At 39.6% G+C, this 22,996-nt stretch overlaps 1 protein-coding gene across 1 annotated transcript; it reads left to right on the plus strand.

Moving 5' to 3' along the window:
* The first annotated feature begins 795 nt into the window (after window positions 1-795).
* LOC133821673 (brassinosteroid-related acyltransferase 1-like) lies at window positions 796-6,715 on the plus strand. The gene is made up of 3 exons (XM_062253836.1): window positions 796-1,406; window positions 3,317-3,814; window positions 5,948-6,715. The coding sequence occupies exons 1-3, from the start codon at window positions 918-920 to the stop codon at window positions 6,455-6,457; spliced, it is 1,497 nt and encodes a 498-aa protein (XP_062109820.1). The 5' UTR covers window positions 796-917; the 3' UTR covers window positions 6,458-6,715.
* Window positions 6,716-22,996: the final 16,281 nt, after the last annotated feature.

The raw sequence follows: 22,996 nt of genomic DNA on the forward strand, positions 1-22,996 counted from the left end.
AAAAAAGAGAAAGAAAAAGTATTACTACCAAAACCTAACTTTTATACTGTATTTTTGTGCTAATTAGTACAAGACAAAAACGTAAAATATAAAATATGGATTAGGTATAGGAATTAGAGACGTGTGGTGAAATAGTCAGAAAAATACTAGCTAATGGATTATGATGATATATATTAATTTATATATGTTCATACATATATATAATATATAACTATTATATATGGATGAAAAAATGCCAAAACATAAAGCTTATTAAGTTATCTGTCTTTCATTCTTCTCTCTGTGCTCTCCAATCCCTGAACAATATTACCGACAGCCACTAAATAAAAGTTAATAATAAAGAAGAAATTAATTAATTAAACATCAGCAGTAGCAAACAACAAAACAAAATCATCAACTAGCTGGCCATACCTAGCTTTCCCATTCATCACAATCCATAATTGTACCATAAAGCTTTCTTGTCACTATATATACTTTTTACAAGAATATATATATATGTATGTATGTATATATTTATACATATAATGTCTACTTTCTATAAACATCTATTTGACAATGTTCTCTGCATATTGGTACTAGATTCTGTATACAACTTATTCAAAATAACTTTATTTATTTTGCACCACAATATCCCACTAAATTACACAACTATAGCTACTAGTGTGGGCCTTCCTATATATCCCTACTTATAAAATGAGGGCTTTATAATTAATGACAATACCAAACATTTAATTAATTATTTGAAGATGATGATGATCCTCATCATATAGCTTATTGCCTTGTTAATTGAAAGTTTATTATTTAAACCCTAGGGTTTTCTTACATGGGGTAAGATCATGTACTAAGGCAGCTTCCATGTATAATTTCCTAAAAGATCACAACCCCATTTTATTATATCTCTGAAAAAAGCCATATTAATGGACCTCAAGGTTTTCATCAAGGAAACAACATGTCTAAAACCATCAAAATTATCTGATGATCAATATTCAGAAAGATCACAAACCATTGAACTCTCTGGATTGGACAGGATATCTCCTGCCATTCTCAACACAGTCTTCTTTTTCAAAAACACAAAAGAAGAAAGTGTTGATGTTGATGATGATGATGATGGTGATGATGATGATGATGATGGTGATGATGTGGTTGAGAGAGTCATAAGAGGTCTTCAAAGGGTTTTGGTTACTTGGTTTCCAGCAGCTGGGAGACTTGGTATTCATGAGAAAACAGGGAAGCTTGAGATCAAATGTAATGATGAAGGTGTTCTTCTGGTAATCGCAGACACTTTTTCAAAGCTTGAAGAGTTTGGTAATAAACTCCATGAATACAAGACTTGTTACGAGAAGCTTGTTCCTCAGCTTCCTCAAAACCCTGCACATATATCAGACAATCCACTCGTTGCTTTGCAGGTTTAATTTTTCTTTTTGGCAAATTTTGATAGATAATTATATAATATAAATTTCTCTGTTATATATATATATATATGTTTATGCGTTTTCATTTTAGTATTCTTTATTTTGCATACGTTTATATAAACATATGTGTGTGTATACATATATATATAAAATAATTAATGTTAATTAGCTAGATATGTCTGCTCATTTGTTAATTAAGGAACCCTAACCCTAACGGTTTTATATATTTCTTTCTTTTATGTATATATAGTTTTCATTAAAATTTACTAGTGAGTACTCATGGTCCACTTGTTTTTCTTCTTTATATCTCATCAATTGCTTATAAATTAATTAGACCACGCTAATAGTTGCATTGATTAATATTAATAGTACAAATTACACCATCTGGTAGAACACAAGAGGCGAAAATAATTAACTCAGATTAGATTCATATACACTTAAAAAATTTGTTGAAGCTATATATTACTTGAAGAAGAGTCTCTCCAAAAAAAGTTCCAGAAAATTTTCAAGCACTTAGTTATACTTCTATATAACCCTTTTTTTCCAAAAAAAAAAAGAAATATATTTACACAACTATGTCTTATAATGTTTTCTTAATTCTTTGTGACTGCAAAAGATCCGTTTTTATAGAGATAATACAATTGAAAAACATGTACATATATGTGTATAAAAGGGGCACTTTGATTCGGTAGACAATTTTGTGCATTTATGAATAATAGACAATTTTGATTAGCTAAAATTAATCATGATAAAATCAAATAATATACATACAAAAATAAGAGAAATTTGCATTATCTTATCAAAACTAATTAGCTCGATCGAGTGTGGTGATAGCATATACTCTCATATATACTATATATCGTGTACATTATATGGATTCTTAACAAATTTATATAATAAATAAGAGCTATATATATATATATCTGAAGAAGGGCAAGCTTTCATATCCACATTTTTATTTCACTTGTCTTATTCATTTCTAATTCTAAGAGTTTTCTCTGTTTCGAGATATTTGTCATAGAATTAGCAATATGGTTCTAGATAAGTTGGCTTAATTAATTGTTTTTTTCATTGTGTGTTAACTTTTATAATAAAGGAAGATTGTTGTCCTTTAATTTTTTTCTTTTGTAACTTTTTTCCACATTTTCGGTTGGTTTATAAAGATGTGCTAATATTGTTTATGATAATTCGTGGTTTAATTCTTTATTTCATCGGTTAGCTCCTCTTACGGGTTTTACTTGGCTTTGCCTCCTTGACTAGCCGCTTTTTGCTGTTCTTTTGATAAAACACATTAAAATTAGTTCAATGATATAGTCATGTGCGAAACAAAAGTACGAAACAAAAGATATATAATGTCAAGAATGTTCAAATTTTGAAGACACGATCATTTTTCCTAGAGAATTCTTCAAAAGCTCTATAAAGTAATGTATTGTTTTTCCAGCTTACCTCCATCAAATTAAGGCATAGTGCCTTAATTTCTGCGCCACCACCACTTCAAAAGGTGCAAAATTAAAAGCATATGAACGCACCTAAGGATATACATTTATATATATATATATATTCATATACAAGTGACCATGATAATATATTAATAAGTACTTCATGATAGTCAATCAATTTATATGTGCATACAAATTAAGATTGTATTATATACCTTACCCTTTATCTTATATTTATGTGTTTCTTGATCCTAATATATATAATTGTGATATGCTTAAATTCCCATATATGCCATATAGAAAGATATAACATACAATATATATATATATATGTAAGAGAACACTATGATCTCCAAACCCATGCAGACATCTCCAACTATATATATATATATATATATCTTTACACAGCTTTTCATACTTTTGTTTCCTTGAAACCCTAATTTTTTTTGTTTTTATATCATATAGATAACAAAGTTCTCATGTGGGGGAATTTCCATTGGTTTTGGAGGAAGTCATTCCTTGTTCGACGGATTTGGAGCCTTCAATTTCTTAGCCTCCTGGGCTCATTTTTCAAGCGACAAAGATTATGAATCTCAGCTATTCGTTCCCAACCATTCGAGACAAAAGCTTCTCAATGCCATCATGACCACAAGTAGTACTGCTACTTCTTCAAGCTCACTAATTAATAAGGCAGCTGGTTCAACTTCATCAATATATGAACAACAACACATCGCGGCCATTCAAGATCTGTATGGGATCCCCATGCGAGCCATGGCGGCCGATGATAGGTGCTGGGAATCAGAACTCGCCAAGCTCGGCCAATCACCCGAACGCCGAGGCATTCAGCTTCTCACGCTGTGCATGGACAAACAAGCTGTCGAGAATTGGAAAGGTCTGGCTGCTCAAAGTGGCACACTCTCCAAGTGCTCTACCTTTGATGTTCTTTGTGCTCATGTTTGGAAGGTATGTATATATATATATGTATTCGAAATATATAATTTTGCTTCTTGGTTTTAAGTAAAATACCATGTTTGCTTCTAAAAATATATTTGAATTATATTAAGTTATTATTAAAATTGAGTAAGAGTATATAACTTAATAGAAATGAAGCTAAAAATGCCTATTTTAGCGAGTGTTATTACATTTTGAAAGCTTTGATAACAAATTTGAATAATAAATTATTGTCTAAAACAAATTTAGATAAATAATTTATTTTATCTTAAACTTTTAAGGTAACATAACTTATACGTTTTTACAATTTTCTTAACATGTAACTTAAAAATAATTATAACTTATTATAATACAAAAATTATTTTTATTTATTACTGTAGTTCCAACAATTTTGTAACTATAAAAGAATTATTCCAATATAAATATAAAGTAACACTTTATCAAAATTTTCCGATACCACCTATTAGGTGAGATTCAAAAATTATTTTGGAAAATATGTACCAATAATGTGATGAGCATACTCCTTGAACCCAAAAAATGTCATTGTAATTTCAAATATAATAAACAGTTCTATATACAGATAAATAATATAAAAATAAATAAATTATGAGTGTTGCTACAAAACATTATTTTATTTTGGAAAGTATTGCTGTATATAAGACCTTAAAGGTTTCTTTTCTACTTATTAAATAATATAATAAGTAAGATCTGATTTTAAATATTCAACTAGATATATATAAAATGTCATCTTAATAATACGTTGTTAAAACCCTCCTTAAGAATTGTTATTATATTATAGCATTATTACATATGCTATTATTGAAATAAAAAATTGATATATATTAAATTAAATAGGTGGTGATTTGATCCGTTCACAATATTTTGCCTTATGATATGCTATTATGTACCTTTAATTTATGTTCAAAATTAATATTAGGTTTAACCTTAGCAAATCTAGCTAGTTGGGATACTTTATTATATAAGTACTTGATGTGTCTTACTTCCCATATATTATACGTATGTATTAATTTAAAATTAATTTACGAGCTGCTTATTACTTATTTTCATACGTAATAAATCGAGTTTGTTAGTTTAGTGAATTTCCTATACATGCATGTTGACTATTTATATAGTTGAGATTCGAACGTATATATATTTGAACGAACGTATCCGTGAACGTATAAATATATATATTTAATTAAATATATATTTAAACGAACGTATATATATATATATTATATTATATACATGTGAAATGCAAGCTTTCCACATGCATTAGCTACAGCTCATACATTGTTGAGTCTAGACAATATTTTGACAGCAAAAAAATCTCTTATTATAATGACAACATTACAATTAATTTGTGTAATAATTGTTCCATTATAGTGGAAAAAATAAAATTCCACGGGAAGTCTATAATGCTATATATGCAGGAAAAACTAAAATATATATATTTATAAAATATTATTCACATATTTATGTATCATATTTTTATGAACATACCAATCTTAAATAAGGTGAAATTATATTCTGTATTAATTTTTTTTTACTAAATCTATGTTTAGGTGTATATTGAGAGCCTAGGCTACAAATTAATAACAAAAAATAGAAAAGATATATTCTTTTTAGAAAATTCTTTAAAATTATGTAGTTTCAAAATTTATAAAGATTAAAAGTAAATATATATATATAGTACAATTATCTTATATAGTCTTCACTTTAAGCCCTATTGTTGGAGTTCTTAGTGTTCTTGACCCGTGAACAGTTTTCGACGTGATTTTTTTATGACCGTGAATATTGTAGTTATTTATAGCATCTTGCAAATTTTCAGAAAATTCCAAATAGTTTACAATACCGAAAATTAGGTTCAAACATGTTACTTTCCACGCGCATAAAAAAAAAAATTAATCACGCGTGCAACAACATATTTGAACTTAATTTTCAGTATTGTAAACTATTCGAATTTTTTAAAAATTTGTATAATACTCTAAATAGCTACAATATACATGATCATAACAAAAAATCATGCCGAAAATTATTCAGAGGTCAAGAATACCGAGAGCCCAACCATGACCGAATATTTATCCCTGTGTGCATTTTGTACTCTTAATTTACTGATATATCTCTGTTTACTTTAATGAACAGGCGAGAGTGAAGGCTCTTTCCCTAGAACCAAACACAAACATATGCCTACAATTCCCTGTAAACTGTCGAAACCGGCTCCGACCACCTCTGGGCGGCGACTTCACCGGCAACGCCTTCGTCCTGGGCTCGGTCTCCTGCACGGCGAAAGAGCTCCTTGAAGAACCACTGGAAGGCACAATTGGGAGAATCCAAGCTGCGAAAGAGGTAGTGGCCAACGACTACATCAAGCTGTACGTGAAAGCCCTAGAAAACTCATCGGACAAGTTCTTCCCTTCCATGAGAGAGCTGACCATCATCACAGACTGGCTGAAGTTCCCCTTTGAGGCTTTAGATTTCGGGTGGAGAAATAAGATGCTCTGCGGTGTAGCTCTCCTGGGGACCCCAGTTCCTGAAGCTGCTTTTCTCATGCCCAACTTAGATGAACCTGGAAATTTCTTGGTTAGGATTGGGATTGGAGAGGAGAACATGACTGATTTCATCACCAACTTCAAAAGCTTCAACTACCCCTAGCCTGATCGTGTGCGTGTATTATAATTAACTCGTGAACTTACTCCTCTACGTTATATATATATATATATATATATATATATATACACGTCGTGTATGTGTATGTGTGTGTGAAAATTTCCTTTTGTGTGTAATTACGTACCTGTGTACGTAAGGATATGTTTGTATGCGTGTACTTATAAGTACACTACTATAGTGTGTGAACTCATCAAAACTTTGTGACGTTTGTGATTGGCATGGCTTAAGAAAATTTAATAGCAATATTTATATATATTTGTGGTATTGTATGTACAAATAATTATATGTGTGTGTCTGCATATATATGTGTATAATCTTATAAATGACTCTTTAGGCTAACGTTTACAGTCAAATTGTCGACGTTCAGCCGAACTATATCACTACAAAAAATGGAGTTTCTACCGGCATGTGCGGTCAGTAGAAGCCACGAAGTTATCGGTAGTTCCCTTTACCGACAAGGTGTTGATATTAAGTGGCGGTACAACCTCGTCGGTAGACGCCACCATCTACTGACAACAACATTTTTGTAGTCGGTATAGGCTCTAACGATAATATCTGTGGTCGGTAGAAGCCTCTTAGGTTATTGACAGAGACTCTGTACAATATTTTTTTTATATCCATATTAATAGTAATAATATTATAACATAATTTTTTTTATTCATGTATAATTAAATTTTGTTTTATATCAACATTAATAATAATAATAATAATATTATTATAATAAAAATTAATTTACGCAAAACTAATTTGTTTTATATATATATTTTTTAATTGTGTAGTTTCAAAAATATAAACTTATTAATTGAATTAAAAATCATGTTAATTGTGACTTTTATTGAAAAATTAAATTGACCAACATCATGTAGAGATTAGAATCAGATTATTACTTGTTTGTTCTAGGTGGTTTCAGAGGGGGCAAATGAGTTTAGAATCATATTATTACTTGTTTTTAATGTTGGGCTGCTGTTGGGATTCAATTTTGGTATGATGATTTCTAATTTGGGAAAGAAATGAAGTTTTGACACTCAACTATGGTGATTGCGGTTTTGTTGTGTATTGGGGTATACTTTGGGGTGTTTATGAGTCTTTGGGCTCTTGGGTAACTGGTATTGGGGTCAAATTGAGTTTAGAAACTTGGTTTGATGACTCTTGAGAGTCTTGAGTCGATTTTTGGCGTATGGGGTCGGAGAAATCGCAGAAAAACGAAACCCAGAATTATGGATTCGTGTCATAGCGCCCCTACGCTAGTTTTGGGCACCCATGCGCTATGCAAGGGAGGTTTAGGGGAGCCTCTGCTTATTTGGACACCCCTGCACTAGTTTTGGGGGGCCCTGCCCTATGGCTATTTCAAGATATGTCATTTTTAGGTTGGGAAGAGCTTGAGGGTTTGAGGGACGATTCCACCACCCTGTTTGGTGGAATTGGAGGTCCCAAGAGCATGGGATCGGTCCCAAATTCAGTATTTGGATTTAGTTCTTAACAATGATACCATTTATGTTGTGACTAGGGAGTACTGCTAGGCTCGGGAGAGAAGGATCGTGCTCAGGTCACCTCGCTTCATTGCTCAGGACTCGAGGTAAGAAAATTGGTTCATGCATATAGAGCTAATCAGTTGATATGCTCATTAGCATTGATTTGCCTCTGTGATTGATGGGTACTATGTTCGACCATTGTGATGAACGTGGAGCCGGTCGGCCATCACATTGAGCGTGGGGCTGGTCGACAAGCGTGTGGAATGCAAGTCGTAAAGGCAAGTCCAGTTTAAGGGTGCAGTCCCCACTCACCCGGCACGAACCGTAAGCTGAGTGCCTGAGTACACAACTCTCTCAGTTGGGTCGTTCGACAAGGCTGTACTCCTGGGTCGTATAATTGATTCATGTGATTGAAATGAATATCTTTGTAACTATGAATCGTGAAATGTGTTTATAATTTGTTTGTTGGAATGAATGCATTTACTATCTGTGAGGCATGTGTTTAAATCTTTTGAATGTTTGGCATTTTTGTTATGCCTCGTGGGGTTTTTTTGTTGGGCCTCGACTCACGGGTGCTTTATGGTGCAGGTAATGCCAAAAGAGATACTGGACCAGCCACGAGTTGGAGAGCTTCCAGGACGTTGTGTACATATGCAACCTGCTCGACTGCCACAATCAGGATCACTTTGGAGGAACTAGGGTTATGCCCTATTTTGCCGCTTAGGCCGGCCACCTTTGTATTCATTTTGTATCTGTAATTAATTGTTAAACCCTTTTTGGGATCCCATGTATAAACTCAAACTTTTTAATTAAATGTATTTACTCTTTTGGGCCAAAATTTTTAGTACCTAAAACATTAGCTAATGTTAATTACACGTTTAAGTCCAAATGACTCGCTTAACGAGTTAAGCACTATTTTAAACATACAGTGTAACGGTCATGGATTAGTAGGGGGTTACACAAACTATCCATCTGAATGTGTCATGTGTTTCAAGACGAACACATGCCTCCAAAGACACTTCTTGTAAGAAGTTTTGAAAAAAAAAAGAGTAATAAATTTCGTTACAAATTTTATACTAAATAAAAATTAAGAAGGGTTTAAAGAAATCATTAAATTTTAAATATCGTTATTGTAGGGAAAAAAAACATATAGGATCTTGCTTATTGTCATGTGATTTCTCATTTAATCAAAACATAAAATAGAAATCCTAGAACATGTATCTATTGAAATAAACAATAAAACGGAGACAAAATAAATTACTTACTTATCTGCAGCAGAATTAATGAGACTCCAACATTTTAGTTCTCTATCATTTTGTCCTTTTCTATTTGCTAGAAATTTCCAAGAACTGAAATGCTTTTCAGAAACCATAATCTTCCTCGCCAATCTTTGATCAAGCCTAACTAGTGTGGAAAATTTTCTCGACACATGAGATAGAGATTTAGAGGAGAAGAAGAGTGTAACGTCTCAAGTTACCTAATAAGGCTTAGGGCCTTGATTAGGGGTCAGGATGACAATTTATGAAATTATATGCTTATATGAGATATATTTGTGTGTAATTATGTGATTATGTGAGTTATATAATAATATGACTAGGTATGCATGTTTATGTGTATTAAATATGCATGTGGGCTTGTTTCTTATTAGAAAGGCAATTTTTGTAATTTGACCCGTTATGGACATAGTTGTATACATGTGCATATATGTGATACATGTGAGAAACTACATTACTATGTGAGTTTATTTGGGTTACTCAGCACGAGACGATCTTAGGGAGCAGGTTAGCGGGAAAATCACAACGGGACCCAATACCCGACTTGGGGCGAGTCAAGTGGTATCTTGGGTAATTAGTACATTACCGGGTTATCGGGTAACGAGAATAAATATTTGATGATATATTTGAAGTTAGCGAGATTAGGATGGAATATTGGGGATTTTGACCATTTTGCCTCGGGGACGTTTTTGGTACCCCGAGCCTCGGGATTAGCTTAAGTGACTTGAACCTTAAGAAAACAAAACACAAAAACACCCAGGTTCTCTCTCCCAACTGACTCCCTCTCTCTCCCTCATTCTCTCTCAACCGCTTCTCTCTTTCGCTCTAAGTTTTTTGGGTGGTGCCTTGGAGTTCTTGAAATTTTGGAGGCTAAGGTTTAGAGTTGAAGACTTGAGGCCTAGAATTTGGTTAGCTGCAGCTAGGATGATTAATTCACAGCTGAGGTGAGCTTCAATTTTTGTTTTAATGGTGTTCTATTTTTGTTTTATGGTTGTTCTTGAGCTTTGAGGCTCAAGGTTATGAATTTGAGTGGGTGGAGTTTTGAGCTGGGGTTTTGTTGTTGGTATGATGTTGAATCTGTTCTGGGGATTTAATTGTAGTTCTAGGATTTATTTTGGGTGGTTTGTGGTTGAGTTTGGCTAAAGAAAAAACAAAGAATTCTAGGTTCGTAGGTGATGGACCCAAAATGAGTATGTTTTAAAAATTTATAACGAATTGTATATGAAGTATAGTGTTCGTGTAAGCACGAGATCGAACCCAAATGAGTTGTCTAACCTAGCTCCAAAGATTGATGAGAATTTGTGACAAGAAAATCAAATAAGAGACAATAATAAAGAAATTTAAGACAATAAAAAAAAATAAATTAATAGTAGAAATCAAGATGGTAAAAGAAGATTATTAAGGTATTAGAATCCACAAAATATAAGTTCAATAATATTTATAAGTACATTGCTTCCCAAGTTTCATTAATAGTATAAATTAATCAACTATCACTTATTCAAATTAGATATTCTATTTAAGCACAAATTATCATGGAATTGTAGGATTTATCTTCATTTTTAAAATTATAATTTCAAAGTATTTAATGTAAATCAATCTAATGAAATAACAAATAAATCAATGAATATTATTTATAAGGCAAAACATAATATTTTTGTTCTAAGCATTTGATGTGCACAATTTAATGGCACACCTTAATCAAAGAATATTATGATTTTGCACTAATGAAGAACAAAGTGTAAATATGTTCTAACAATAAAAAAATACAAGATATTTAAGATGAAAGAAAATATTTGAAGAAGAAAATCCATAAACTTTATTGCACAAAATGGGAAATCAACATACAACATAAATACTATCTAGTTACATATTGTTTCATCATCACCTTAATAATCTTAAAAAGATTAGAAACTCATAACTAGAATAAAAATTACAAACCAAAAAATTACAAACATAAATAGGAAAATTTGGAGGAGGAACCCCAAATTTTTCCTCTAAAAACTCATAGAAAAAATGACAAAAAAGAAGAAAAAGATGAAGAGAATAGAGTGGTCTTGAAAGTGTAGAAATTTGTGTAGTAAAAACCCCTCTAAAAATAACCACACAAATCTCTTATTTATAGCCAAAAAAGTGTTTAAAATAATCAATTTAAATTAATTAAATTGATTAAATTAAATTTGAAATGAATAATAATATGGCATATAGGGGTAAATTTTAGGTGTAATGATCATTTTGCGGTGAAAAATGTAAGAAAGTGAGGTAAAAATGACATTTTTAGACATAAGGGGACATTTAGGCATTTGTTGGGCTCAAGAAGAACCAAGGGGCTTGTTGGCTGTTGTAGGTGGGCTGTGGCAGGCGTGTGGGCCGAATGGGTTAGGCGACCGTGACAACTGGGCCGCAGGGGGCTGGCTAGGTTGGCAGGGTGGTTGGGCCGAAGGAGGACTCGGACTGGGCCTGGGTGAAGGCTGAGCTGGTGGCGTGGGCCTGGTTTGGCAGGAGGAAGCTTAGGGAGGTAGAAGGCTTCGGTTGGGTGGCTTGGGCCGATTGGTGCAGGTGTGGCTGGCCCGGCGGGCTGGGAAGGTGATGGGCTTCGGTGGTGCGCCTGGGGCACGGGCTGGGGAGGCTTGGGCCGATTGATGCAGGGACAGCTGGGAACAGGCTGGGCCTGGTGGGCTGGAGTGTTGGGCCGAAGCTACCTGGGCCTTAATTTTCAGAATTGCTATTTTTTTCTCCATTCTTTTCCTTGAATGCCACATTTTCCTTCATTTTTCTTTATTTTCAAGAGCAAAAAATGCAACAAATTCTCTACAAAATAAACATAAATTAAATCATAATTAAATATTTTCAATTATAAAATAAATCATATTAATTCTTTGAAAAATATTAATTACAACTTAATTTACTTAAACAATTAAGCTCAAAAATTTATCTTTTTACTTCTAACTTAACAACAATAATACAAATTATTAAACTACAACATATTATAATAAAATATCTATAAAATTACACAAAAATCTATAAAATTACAATAAGACTAATAAATTCAAAATTACTTAAAAACTTAATAAATCAATTAAAAACTCAAGAACTAAGCAACAATTATCATATAAAATATGGTAAAATAACTCTATTTTGTAGAGTTATCAGTAGGGTCGGGTCGCGGCCCTGTTCTTGGGGCGCTGTGACCTATATGATCCCAGGGCCAAGCAAGGCTTCTGTTTCAGAGGCGCTCCGCGACCCTATGGGGCAAGTCGTAGCCTGTGTCTTGTCCCCAGACAGGGGGATCTCAGTTCTAAGGGGCGTATTGTGGCCCTTAGGGGTAGGTCGCGGCCTGCCTAGGCAGCTTTGGCCACCTTAGGGTTTTAGTGACGGGAACTCAAACCTAAGGGCTCGGGATCAATTCTGCTACCCGGTTTAGTAGAATTCGTAGTAGAATTCGACATCCCAAAGGCTAGGACTCGGTCCAGAAGCCTTTTATTGCTCGTTATTGACGGGATCCTATATTATGATTGTGACTAGGTTATCGTTAGAGGCTCGGAATCGGGATCGTGCTCGAGGGTAGTTCTTATTATTACGCTATACTCGAACCTGAAGTAAGAAAACTGCACCCAATACGTGATATATGTGATTAGGGCTCGACCCGATTATTAATTATAACTGTGAATAAGGCTTGACCCTTGTGAATGAATGTGATTTAGGGTATACTTAAATGCTTTGTGCCTGGATAATTGTTTAATGAATGCTTGCCTTGTTTGCATAGGTAGGGCTTGACCCCATTAAGGAATATAGTTATTACTGTGTTTGTGTTTGATTGGTTAAGACACCATGATTTATACGTATGCATAATGTTTTAGATTAAATAAATGTGACATAGAGTGTCACATATTGTAACATATAGTAGAGAGTTACATTATTTGGATATATGTGAAATATCCGAACATGTAACATATTTGGTGTTACAAATTCATCACAAATTTGTAACTCCTAAATATCACCCATTATTGTGTAGATTTGTTGTTACACAATATTGAGATGAATTTCTTAAAGCCATATGAGAAATGGCTGATAGAGATGTGATTTTAACTCCCATATTGTGTATGGAAGTTACAAAATCAAGTGGGAATAAATTGGAACGTTTTGGAAAAAAACTGAAAAATGTGTTGCTGAAATTGACTGAGGGCCGCGGCGCCTGGAACTAGCGCCGCGGCCCTAATGCCTGACAACTTCTATAATTTCAGTTTTTTATCCAACTTTGAACGATTCCAACAGCTTAGTAACTCCCAATTCTCTATTTTAATTCCATAAAACACCCAATTAATCATTGGTAACAGCCATGGGGTTGGTGGAATTTGAAATTCAAAGGGTGTCTCTAAACTCTATAAATAGGAGCCTAATGCTCACTTGTAAGACACACCATTTCTATCCACTAGAGCACTTGGCTAGAAACACCTTGAGGCTTGATTATTCCAGAAAGCATTTCCAAAATCTGAGAGAGATCCCTTAGTGCTTGAGTTAGGGGGAAATAAGCTTTTGGACAAAGGTTTTAAACCTTGTTCAAGTTGGTGATCCCCAATCCTCTTCACTTAGGTTGTGTAAGTGAGAGTTTGTTTGTGGTTTATGTTCTTCCTTTTATTCTATTGTTCTTCTTCTTATTCTCTTGTTTTATTTACTTGTATATTTTGTTTAAGAGTTGTAATCTCTTCATTTGGTCCAAACACTTTATTTTATTTGTAACTTTTGTTTTGAGTTGTACTTTACTATTCTCTTCTTCATCATCTTCTTCATTTCCTTTGTTTTATTTGTATTTTCAGTTATAGAGTTGTAACACTTTATTTAATCAATCTTGTCCATTGTAATATTTTGCATAGAGTTGTAACATTATCTTACCATTTCCATTGAGGCAATATTATTTTTCCTAACAATTATGAATAGGGCTTGGGCCCCTGAGAAAGAACATGACTATGATTATGTCAGTGTTTAATTGATTAAGCATGCGTGAATGCTCTGCTTTACGATAACTATTAAAAGATGTGTGCTTATAGGGCTGTGCATAAATTTTTACAACCCGCCCAACCCGAATAATCCGCCCAAACCAACCCGAAAAAAACGCCAAAAAATGCAACCCGAATAAACCGACCAAAATTTAAACCGCCCAATTGTTACATTGGGCGGGTTGAAAATAATTATCAACCCGCCCAATTAAGAATTTGTTATTAATTTATTATTTTTAATATATTCAAATAAATATATAAATTAATTAAGTTTTGTTTTAATTTTTTTACTATAAATTTAAAATATTGTTTAAAGCTTAAAAAGATAAACTTCACACTATTAGTACTAGTATTTAAAAGAAAAAAATTACAAAAATGTAAAAAATAAAAAATAAAAAAATACCACTTTTGTTTGGGCAGGTTGACCGAACCAACCCGCCGAAAAAAAAATACCATTTCGGTTTGGGCGGGTTAACCCGACCAACCCGCCCAAATTATTGGATGGGTTAAATTTTTTTTTTTCCTTAATTGGGCAAATTACGGGTCACTTTTGCTAACCCGATTATGACATTGGACGGGTAAAAATGCCTTGTAACCCGACCAACCCGCCCAATGATCAGCCCTATGTGCTTGTATGCATTATTTGACTGAAAAGCCTTGGCTCATAAGTCAAGGGCGGCAATATCGCGTTGAGCGCTGGTCGACATGGTTAGGCCTAACCGAGAGTGCAATATACGCATGTTTGACCCAATGGTCGTGGGAAAATTACAACGCCAGGTACGCTGGGCCAGCTTTAAGGTTGGTGATACAGAGGATAGGGCACGGGCCCCCGGGGTGACTCATTAGTCCCAGATCCTAGGGCGTTGGGCCCCGGTATGACTTATTAACCACTTATTCAGGGCAGCGAGCCCCCGTTATGACATAGTAGTCATTTATTTGTAATTGTATGCATGCATGAGTAGGGCTACACATAAATGGTAGTGGGCCGACAACCCAACCCAACCCACACCAAATTGGGCCGATTCTTACCAGGCCGAAGCCCAATCGGTACACATGGGAACGGGCCGAGCATGTACGGCTCGGGCCACGGGCTTCAACTCTTTGGGCCAACCTAGCCCAACCCAACCGTGTATCCCTAACCCTAACCCTCCTAAATTTCATTTCATTTTTCGGAGGCACACACACTCACTGAACAACAGAACGCCTACTCTCCCTCTCTCTCTATTCTTCAATCTTCAAAGTTCATCTCTTCCATTCCAGTCAGAGGCTCTGTGTCTGCCGTCTCTCAAGTTCTCTTGGTAAGTGTTAAGCTATATTATATATACATATATATACACATATATACATATATGTGAAGCAAGCAATTCGTTTTCCTCTCCTGCTATATATATATTAATATATATACATATATAGTTGCTCTTGCTGTGCTGAAAACGTTTCCCTCTCCTGCTATATATATATATACATATATAGTTGCTGTGCTGAATATCATCAGCTCTTCTTTTGGTAAATGATAACTTGTAATGTGAGTGATTTGCTAGTTGTTAGGATTTATTTAATTCTTCGTGTAGCAATTTTCTGGTAAGGAGTTTCTATTTCTTTTTTTCTTTTTTAAATTATATGAGGCCATTTCTTGAGTAGCAAGAACAATAATTGTTATCCAGATTTCCGGATAGCGTTTAGATGGATATCCTCGGGGAAGCAGAATTACCAATGTCCTTCACGGTAGGTGACCAGAGCTTGCGGATGGACAGAAAGGCTTCGCCTCTCCTGCTTAGTGTCCGGATTACTCTTTCAAGCAAACACGACACGGAAACTCGTCAACTCTCCCGGACTCCCGAAGGGGTATCCTTCGGGGAAGCTCCTTCCAGGAGAATCTCTTCAAGTGGTCTTCGCGGAAACAGTTCCGTGCCACGCACGGAACAAGACCAAGCGGTCGAGTCATGGAGGAGGTATATTTGGAATGATATCCACCTGACACAGGATCCCGTCTGACACGCCCGACAGGTCTAGGCCGCACACATCCCAGCACGCCTAAGGGTACCTTTTCGCCTACTGTTCCGCTGACAACTTGGAAAAGACGGCTGACTTTGTGTATTCCCCATACTTTCACGTAAATATACCCACATAGAGTCTTGTAGCCATGCTACTATAGTAATTGTATTCCCTATTTATGGCTGGTGTAATTAAGACTCATGTGAGTAGAGAAAAACCCTAATCCAAAACCCTAGCTATAAATACCCCCTCATTTTACGATATAGAGGAGGACGAACAAATTATATAGCAAGAACTCTACTAAAATCTCTCTAGCTTCATCTTCTTCAAGAGAACCCGAGAGAAACACTGTGAGTGTGTGAAGTTCTTATACACCAGCCATCTTACTGTAATTCTCTACAGGGATAATAACATCGACTCGTGGACTAGGGCTCGTTAACGCCTGAACCACGTAAAAACACTGTTGTTTATTTATATTTCTGCATTTCTATAGCTCTTGTCTTTTTATTATTCCGTTCGTATTCGTTTCCGAAAAACTCGGTAAACATTTTGGTGCTTTCATTGAGAGCTGAACTCAAGTTGTTAGTCAGCTCTTTTTCTGTGTACGTTTTTTGCATTCACTCCGTGCTAAAAAGATGGTGACTACGAGAAAATCCGCGGTTGACAAAAATGCTAAGGTCAACCCCGATACTATGATGGAAGATGCGGTGCAAAACGAACCCTTGGACTACCAAGGTGAAGACCCGACATCCCGCCAGGATCGGGTCAGTACTGAAGATACGACATACTTAGAAGACGAAGAAGAGTATGTCCAAGACGGTTACTACAAAGACGGCTGCTACTACGAGAAGGACCCAGAACTGGTCCAAGTAGTCGAAGAACTGGTGGTCACTAAGGCCAAGCTTGCTGAGCAGGAGCACGTCTCCGAAAAAATGCAACGCATGATGGAGCGCCTCCAAAGCAAGTTCGGAGATCTAGGCGACTCGGACGAGGATGCCTCTGTTCTAGGTGGAGCTGATGCCCCCGTGCCGGATCCAGTCGCTGCTGAACCATCCAAAGCCGCCCCTAACAAGGGCAAAGAAAAAGTTGGGGAGCCTGTGTGCACTGACGCCCCTGCACCTCCTAAAGGCGTGAATCACCAGGCCGACTGCCCCCCCCCCCCCCCCCCCCCCGCGCGCAGAAGGTCTCTGGCGCTCCTAAGCCCAGACGTCCTTCAGCCCCAAGGGGGCACTCCGTGCCTAAAGGGCCCGGTGCTAAGGCACCCAGGCCTAGGGGAAGGAACAACCGCCCCAGTGATTCCGTCAACCAGGACGGTCGGGCTGCGAACTCGCACTCCGAAGATAGCTGGTCCACGGTGGACCTAAGAAGAAGGTTGGAGGCCAAGTATGAAAAGGCCAAAGGAGAAAAGGCCCGGCCTCGCGGAGATGACCTCCGAAATCATATTAATGACAAGCTCCGGGGACGTGACCTCCCGGAGAGTGATACAAAGAGGCTCGAGGAACAGATTGCTGCCTTGACCAAGCTGGTCCGGAAGCAAAGTGGGGCCCTGTCAGACTCTGAGGAGGAAGACCCGGAACCATGTATTCGGAGGATCGTGGAAACGTCCCTCCCGGATAACTTCAAAATGCCTCACATAGAATTATATGAGGGGAGGACAGACCCGCGTACCCACCTAGCTAAATACAACAAAATGATGCAAGTGGCGCGCGTCAGTGAGGACGCCAAATGCATGTGCTTCTCACTCACCCTTACCAAGTCCGCGGAGGATTGGTGGAAAAGATTAGCTCCCGGATCAATCCACAGTTGGAAGGAGCTACAGTCCGCATTCAGGAGGCAATTCATTGCTGCCCGCGACCACGACATGGAGGTTGGTTCCTTAACCAACATCAAGCAGCAACCCAATGAGAACCTCAAAGCTTTCATTCAGAGAATGATGGAAGCTGCTGCAAAGACCAAGGTCAGCGATGACATGAAGCTGATCACCCTTCAATCGGGCCTTACTGTCGGCTCCCTGCTATGGGGGGAAATGCAAAGGAGACGGGCAGAAACGCTGTCCGAATTCATGTCAAAAGCTCAGGGAATCATCAACCTTGAGGATGCCTACCAGTAGGCCTTTGGAGTTCCCCCAGCTCCAATGCCTTCCGTGACTGCGCCGAGCTTTGCTTCGCAAGCTCCCGCGCCAGCCCTCACGCTTCCAGGAGCCCAGTTCACTCCAAGCGTGTATGGGCCTTCCGCGTCTGCTCAGACGCCGAGTCAAACCCATTTCTCTGGGTACGGAGCTGTACAAACCAGATGTAGTATCGCTCCTGGCCTGCCGCAGCCGCAAGCGGAAGGCCCAGAACGAAATTTGAGCCAATCGCGGAGCAAACGAAGCGGAAGAAACTCCAACCGGGGAGACCATTCAAAGAAACCCCGGAAGGACTATGAGCCCAAGTTCACGGAGTATACCAGTTTGATAGACTCGCGAGAGAATGTCTATCGGGCAACCTGTAATATGGTCGACTACAGGAAGCCCCCAAAAGTGTCTCACGGAGGAAGGCGTCCGCGAGACTCCAATAAGAGGTGTGAGTTCCACGGAGACGTGGGGCACACCACGAACGAGTGCCTTCAGCTGAAGGATGAGATCGAGTCCCTGGCACGAGCGGGACACCTCGGTCAGTGGGTGAGGATACCCATTATCTATCCCGGACAGGGAGTAGTTCACGGAGCTGCATATTCCCCGGGACAGAGGGGGACCGCTAGCGCTCCTGGAGCCGGTCACCCCCAAGCTCCCGGGTCTCAGTTCCCAGCGCTTCCTGCTCCAACCGCTCCGGCACCCATTGCCTTGTTGGCTCCAGGACCTGGCAACCCATATCCGCCCGGCCTTGCTCCGCCACCGGTTGACGGACACGTAGCCACCATTTCCGGAGGACCGCACCTTGCCGGAAGCACCCGCAACTCCCAGAAGAGGTACTTGAGGGAGTTAGAACACACCGGGGAAATGTGCGCCTTGGTTCAATCACCTGCTCAACGTCCCCGAATGATGGACCTTCCCATCACCTTCACGGAGGACGATGCCCGACATGTGCACTTCCCCCACAACAATCCCCTCGTGGTGGAAGCCCAGATTGCCAATAAGAAGGTCTCACGGATCTTGGTCGATAACGGAAGCTCCGTAAACATCCTCTTCAAAGCGGCCTTCCACGCGATCGGATTAACCGAGACAGACCTGACCCCATGCCCCATCCAGCTTCAAGGGTTCAATGGGGATGCACTCATGCCACTAGGCAAAATTCAACTTCCAGTCACCCTCAGAGGAGAAAGCGACGCTTGTGTCTTCAAGCACAGCACATTCGTGGTGGTCGACTGCCCCACGGCGTATAATGCCATCCTAGGCCGACCGGTCCTAATCGATTGTGGGGCCATAACCTCAATACGCCACTTATGCTTGAAGTTTCCATGCGACGATGGGCGTATCGGCACCCTTCGAGGAGACCAACGAAGCGCGCGAAGCTGTTATAACGTCTCCGTCCGATCCGTCTACACGGTCCAGGAGACGGTTGCTGCCGTTCCTTTGGCGGAAGAATTACCAGAAACTGGGGGTGCTCAAGGGGCATACTTTGACGAACTCGACCCAAGAGTGGGGATCGAGAAAGCGATAGAACCGATGGAGGAAGTCGAAGAGGTGATCCTCAACCCGGGAGATCCCACCAAAGTCATTCAGGTGGGGAAAAACCTGTCGTCGGCCATTCGAGATAAGATCGTGGCCACTGTGAAGAATAATCAGGATATCCTGGCATGGTGCCACGCTGATATGACGGGGATTAATCCTAATGTTGCGTGCCACGCACTCAACATAGACCCATCTGCAACTCCAGTTCGCCAAAAGAGGAGGCCGTTAGATCCAGTGAGGGCCGAAGCCGTCAAGGCTGAAGTGGACAAGCTGATGTCCATAGGCTTTCTCCAGGAGTCACACTATCCCGTGTGGTTGGCCAACCCAGTTCTGGTCCCGAAACCCGATGGGTCCTGGAGAATGTGCATTGACTTCACGGACCTAAACAAAGCCTGCCCGAAAGATTTTTTCCCTCTTCCGCGAATCGATCAGATGGTAGACGCTACTTCCGGGTACGAACTCTTATCCTTCATGGATGCGTACTCCGGATACAACCAGATCAAGATGCATGTCGCGGACCAGGAACACACCAGCTTTCTCACGGACAAGGGTGTCTACTGTTACGTGGTCATGCCTTTCGGTTTGAAGAATGCTGGAGCGACGTACCAGCGTCTAGTAAACAGGATGTTCAAGGACCAACTGGGGAGGAACATGGAGGTGTACGTGGACGACATGTTGGTAAAATCCAAGACCTCCGGGGACCACAGTGACGACCTTGAGGAAGCTTTCGCCGTGATCCGAAAGTATGGAATGAAACTGAATCCAAAGAAATGTACTTTCGGGGTCTCGTCTGGGAAGTTCCTCGGTTTCATTGTCAGCTCCCGCGGAGTGGAAGCCAACCCTGAGAAAATTAAGGCGTTCATAGATATGCCTTCCCCCCGGAAGCATAAGGATGTCCAGAGCGTTACCAGAAGGATAGCTGCTCTCAGCCGCTTCGTATCCAAGGCCACTGACAAGTGTATCCCCTTCTTCAATGTGTTGCGAGGAAACAAGAAGTTCGAGTGGACCCCCGAATGCGAAGCAGCCTTCCAACACCTCAAGGAACATTTAACCCGAGCTCCCATTCTGTCCAAACCTGTCGAAGGAGAGGCGTTGTTCTTATACTTAGCTGTAACAGAGCACGCAGTGAGTGCCGCTCTCGTCCGAGAAGATGGTCGTATCCAGCTCCCTGTGTATTACGTAAGCAAGAGGTTACTGGACGCCGAGTCCAGATATTCAATGATCGAAAAACTCTCCCTCTGCTTGCTAATTGCTTCGCGGAGGCTAAGGCCATATTTCCAGGCGCACACCATCAAAGTACTCACCAACCACCCTCTCCGACAAGTCTGGCAGAAACCCGAGTCTTCTGGCAGATTGCTTAAGTGGGCCATGGAACTGAGCCAGTTCGACATCCACTACCAACCACGTGTTTCCATAAAAGGACAAGCTCTCGCGGAATTTATTGTGGAATGCTCGGGAATGAATGACCTCCCGGAAGATCCTGTCCCGGAATTTCCCACATGGAAGGTCTATGTAGACGGAGCCTCAAATGAAAAAGGAGCTGGAGCGGGGGTCATCCTAATATCTCCCCAAGGGCATCAGCTCCAGAGCGCCATCCGTTTTGCGTTCCCAGCATCCAACAATGAGGCAGAACACGAAGCCATGTTAGCTGGATTACGACTGGCCAGAGAAGTCGGAGCCCAAAAAATCGAAGTATACAGCGACTCCCTACTTGTGGTAAACCAAATATCCGGGGAATACCAGACGAAAGGTGAAAAAATGGCTGCCTACGTGTCTCTCTCCCGCGGCCTACTGCAGCATTTCAAAGGCTACCAAATCCGCCAGGTCCCCCGGGACCAGAACTCACTCGCGGACACGCTGGCCAAGCTTGCAACAGACCCGGAGATCGAACAATATGGCCTGGTGCCCATCGGGCACTTAGAAGCACCCACTACCGAGACACAGAGGGTAAATGCCATCATCGACCATTCCCATTCCTGGATAGGACCCATCCTCAGATTTCTCACCACCGGAGAGCTCCCCACTGATAAAGCTGACGCAAGAAAGCTCCAGTATCAAGCTCCCTGATACGTGGTTATGGATGGAAAGCTTTACCGCAGGGGGTTGTCCATACCCTTCCTTAGGTGTGTTGCCGGAACCGAAGTCAGCGCCATCATCCATGAGGTTCACGGAGGCTTCTGTGGCGACCATACCTCCGGACTGAGCCTCTCCAAAAAGATCCTTCGACAAGGCTACTTCTGGCCCACCATGAAGAAGGATTGTGTGGATTATGTCAGAAAATGTGAGCAGTGCCAGAGGTACGCCAAGGTTCCGCGAGCGCCGCCTACAGAAATTACCTTAATGACCAGCCCCTGGCCGTTCGTCGTTTGGGGCATTGACCTAGTAGGTTCCCTTCCAACTGGAAAGGGTGGAGTGAAGTATGCCATAGTCGCGGTAGACTACTTCACCAAATGGGCTGAAGCTGAACCTATGAACACGGTCACATCTAAAAAAAAGCACTGGACTTTGTCATCAGGAATATAGTGTGTCGTTTTGGGCTTCCACGAAAAATTGTGTCCGACAACGGGAAGCAATTTGACAGTGAACATTTCACGAACTTCTGTGCTTCGCATGGAATTATCAAAAGCTTTTTCGCAGTTGCCAGACCCCAAGCTAATGGGCAAGTGGAGGCAGTAAACAAAATATTAAAGACCACGTTGAAGAAAAAACTCCAAGCCTGCAAGGCTCACTGGCCGGAAGAACTTCCGCGAGTACTTTGGGCCTATCGCACAACAGAGAGAACTTCGACGGGGCACACACCTTATTCCATGACCTTTGGTTGCGAGGCCGTCATCCCAGTAGAAACTATGATCCCCTCTCACAGGCAGGACACCTACGACCCTACCCGGAACCACGCCCTTCTCCAGGAGTCCTTGGACATGATCGAAGAGCTCCGGGAGCAGTCGCAGGTCCAACTAAAAATGTACCAAGGCAAGATAGCCCGACACTTTAACACAAGAGTCAAGAGCCGTACATTCGAAGTTGGGGATCTTGTCCTCCGGAGAGTATTTCCTGCTACGCAGGATCCAGGAGTGGGAGTCCTCGGACCCAACTGGGAAGGCCCCTATGAAGTACAAGAAAAAGTGGGCCATGGGACG

This window comes from Humulus lupulus, chromosome 3, assembly GCF_963169125.1.
Source record: "Humulus lupulus chromosome 3, drHumLupu1.1, whole genome shotgun sequence".
NCBI classification, from domain to species: Eukaryota; Viridiplantae; Streptophyta; class Magnoliopsida; order Rosales; family Cannabaceae; genus Humulus; species Humulus lupulus.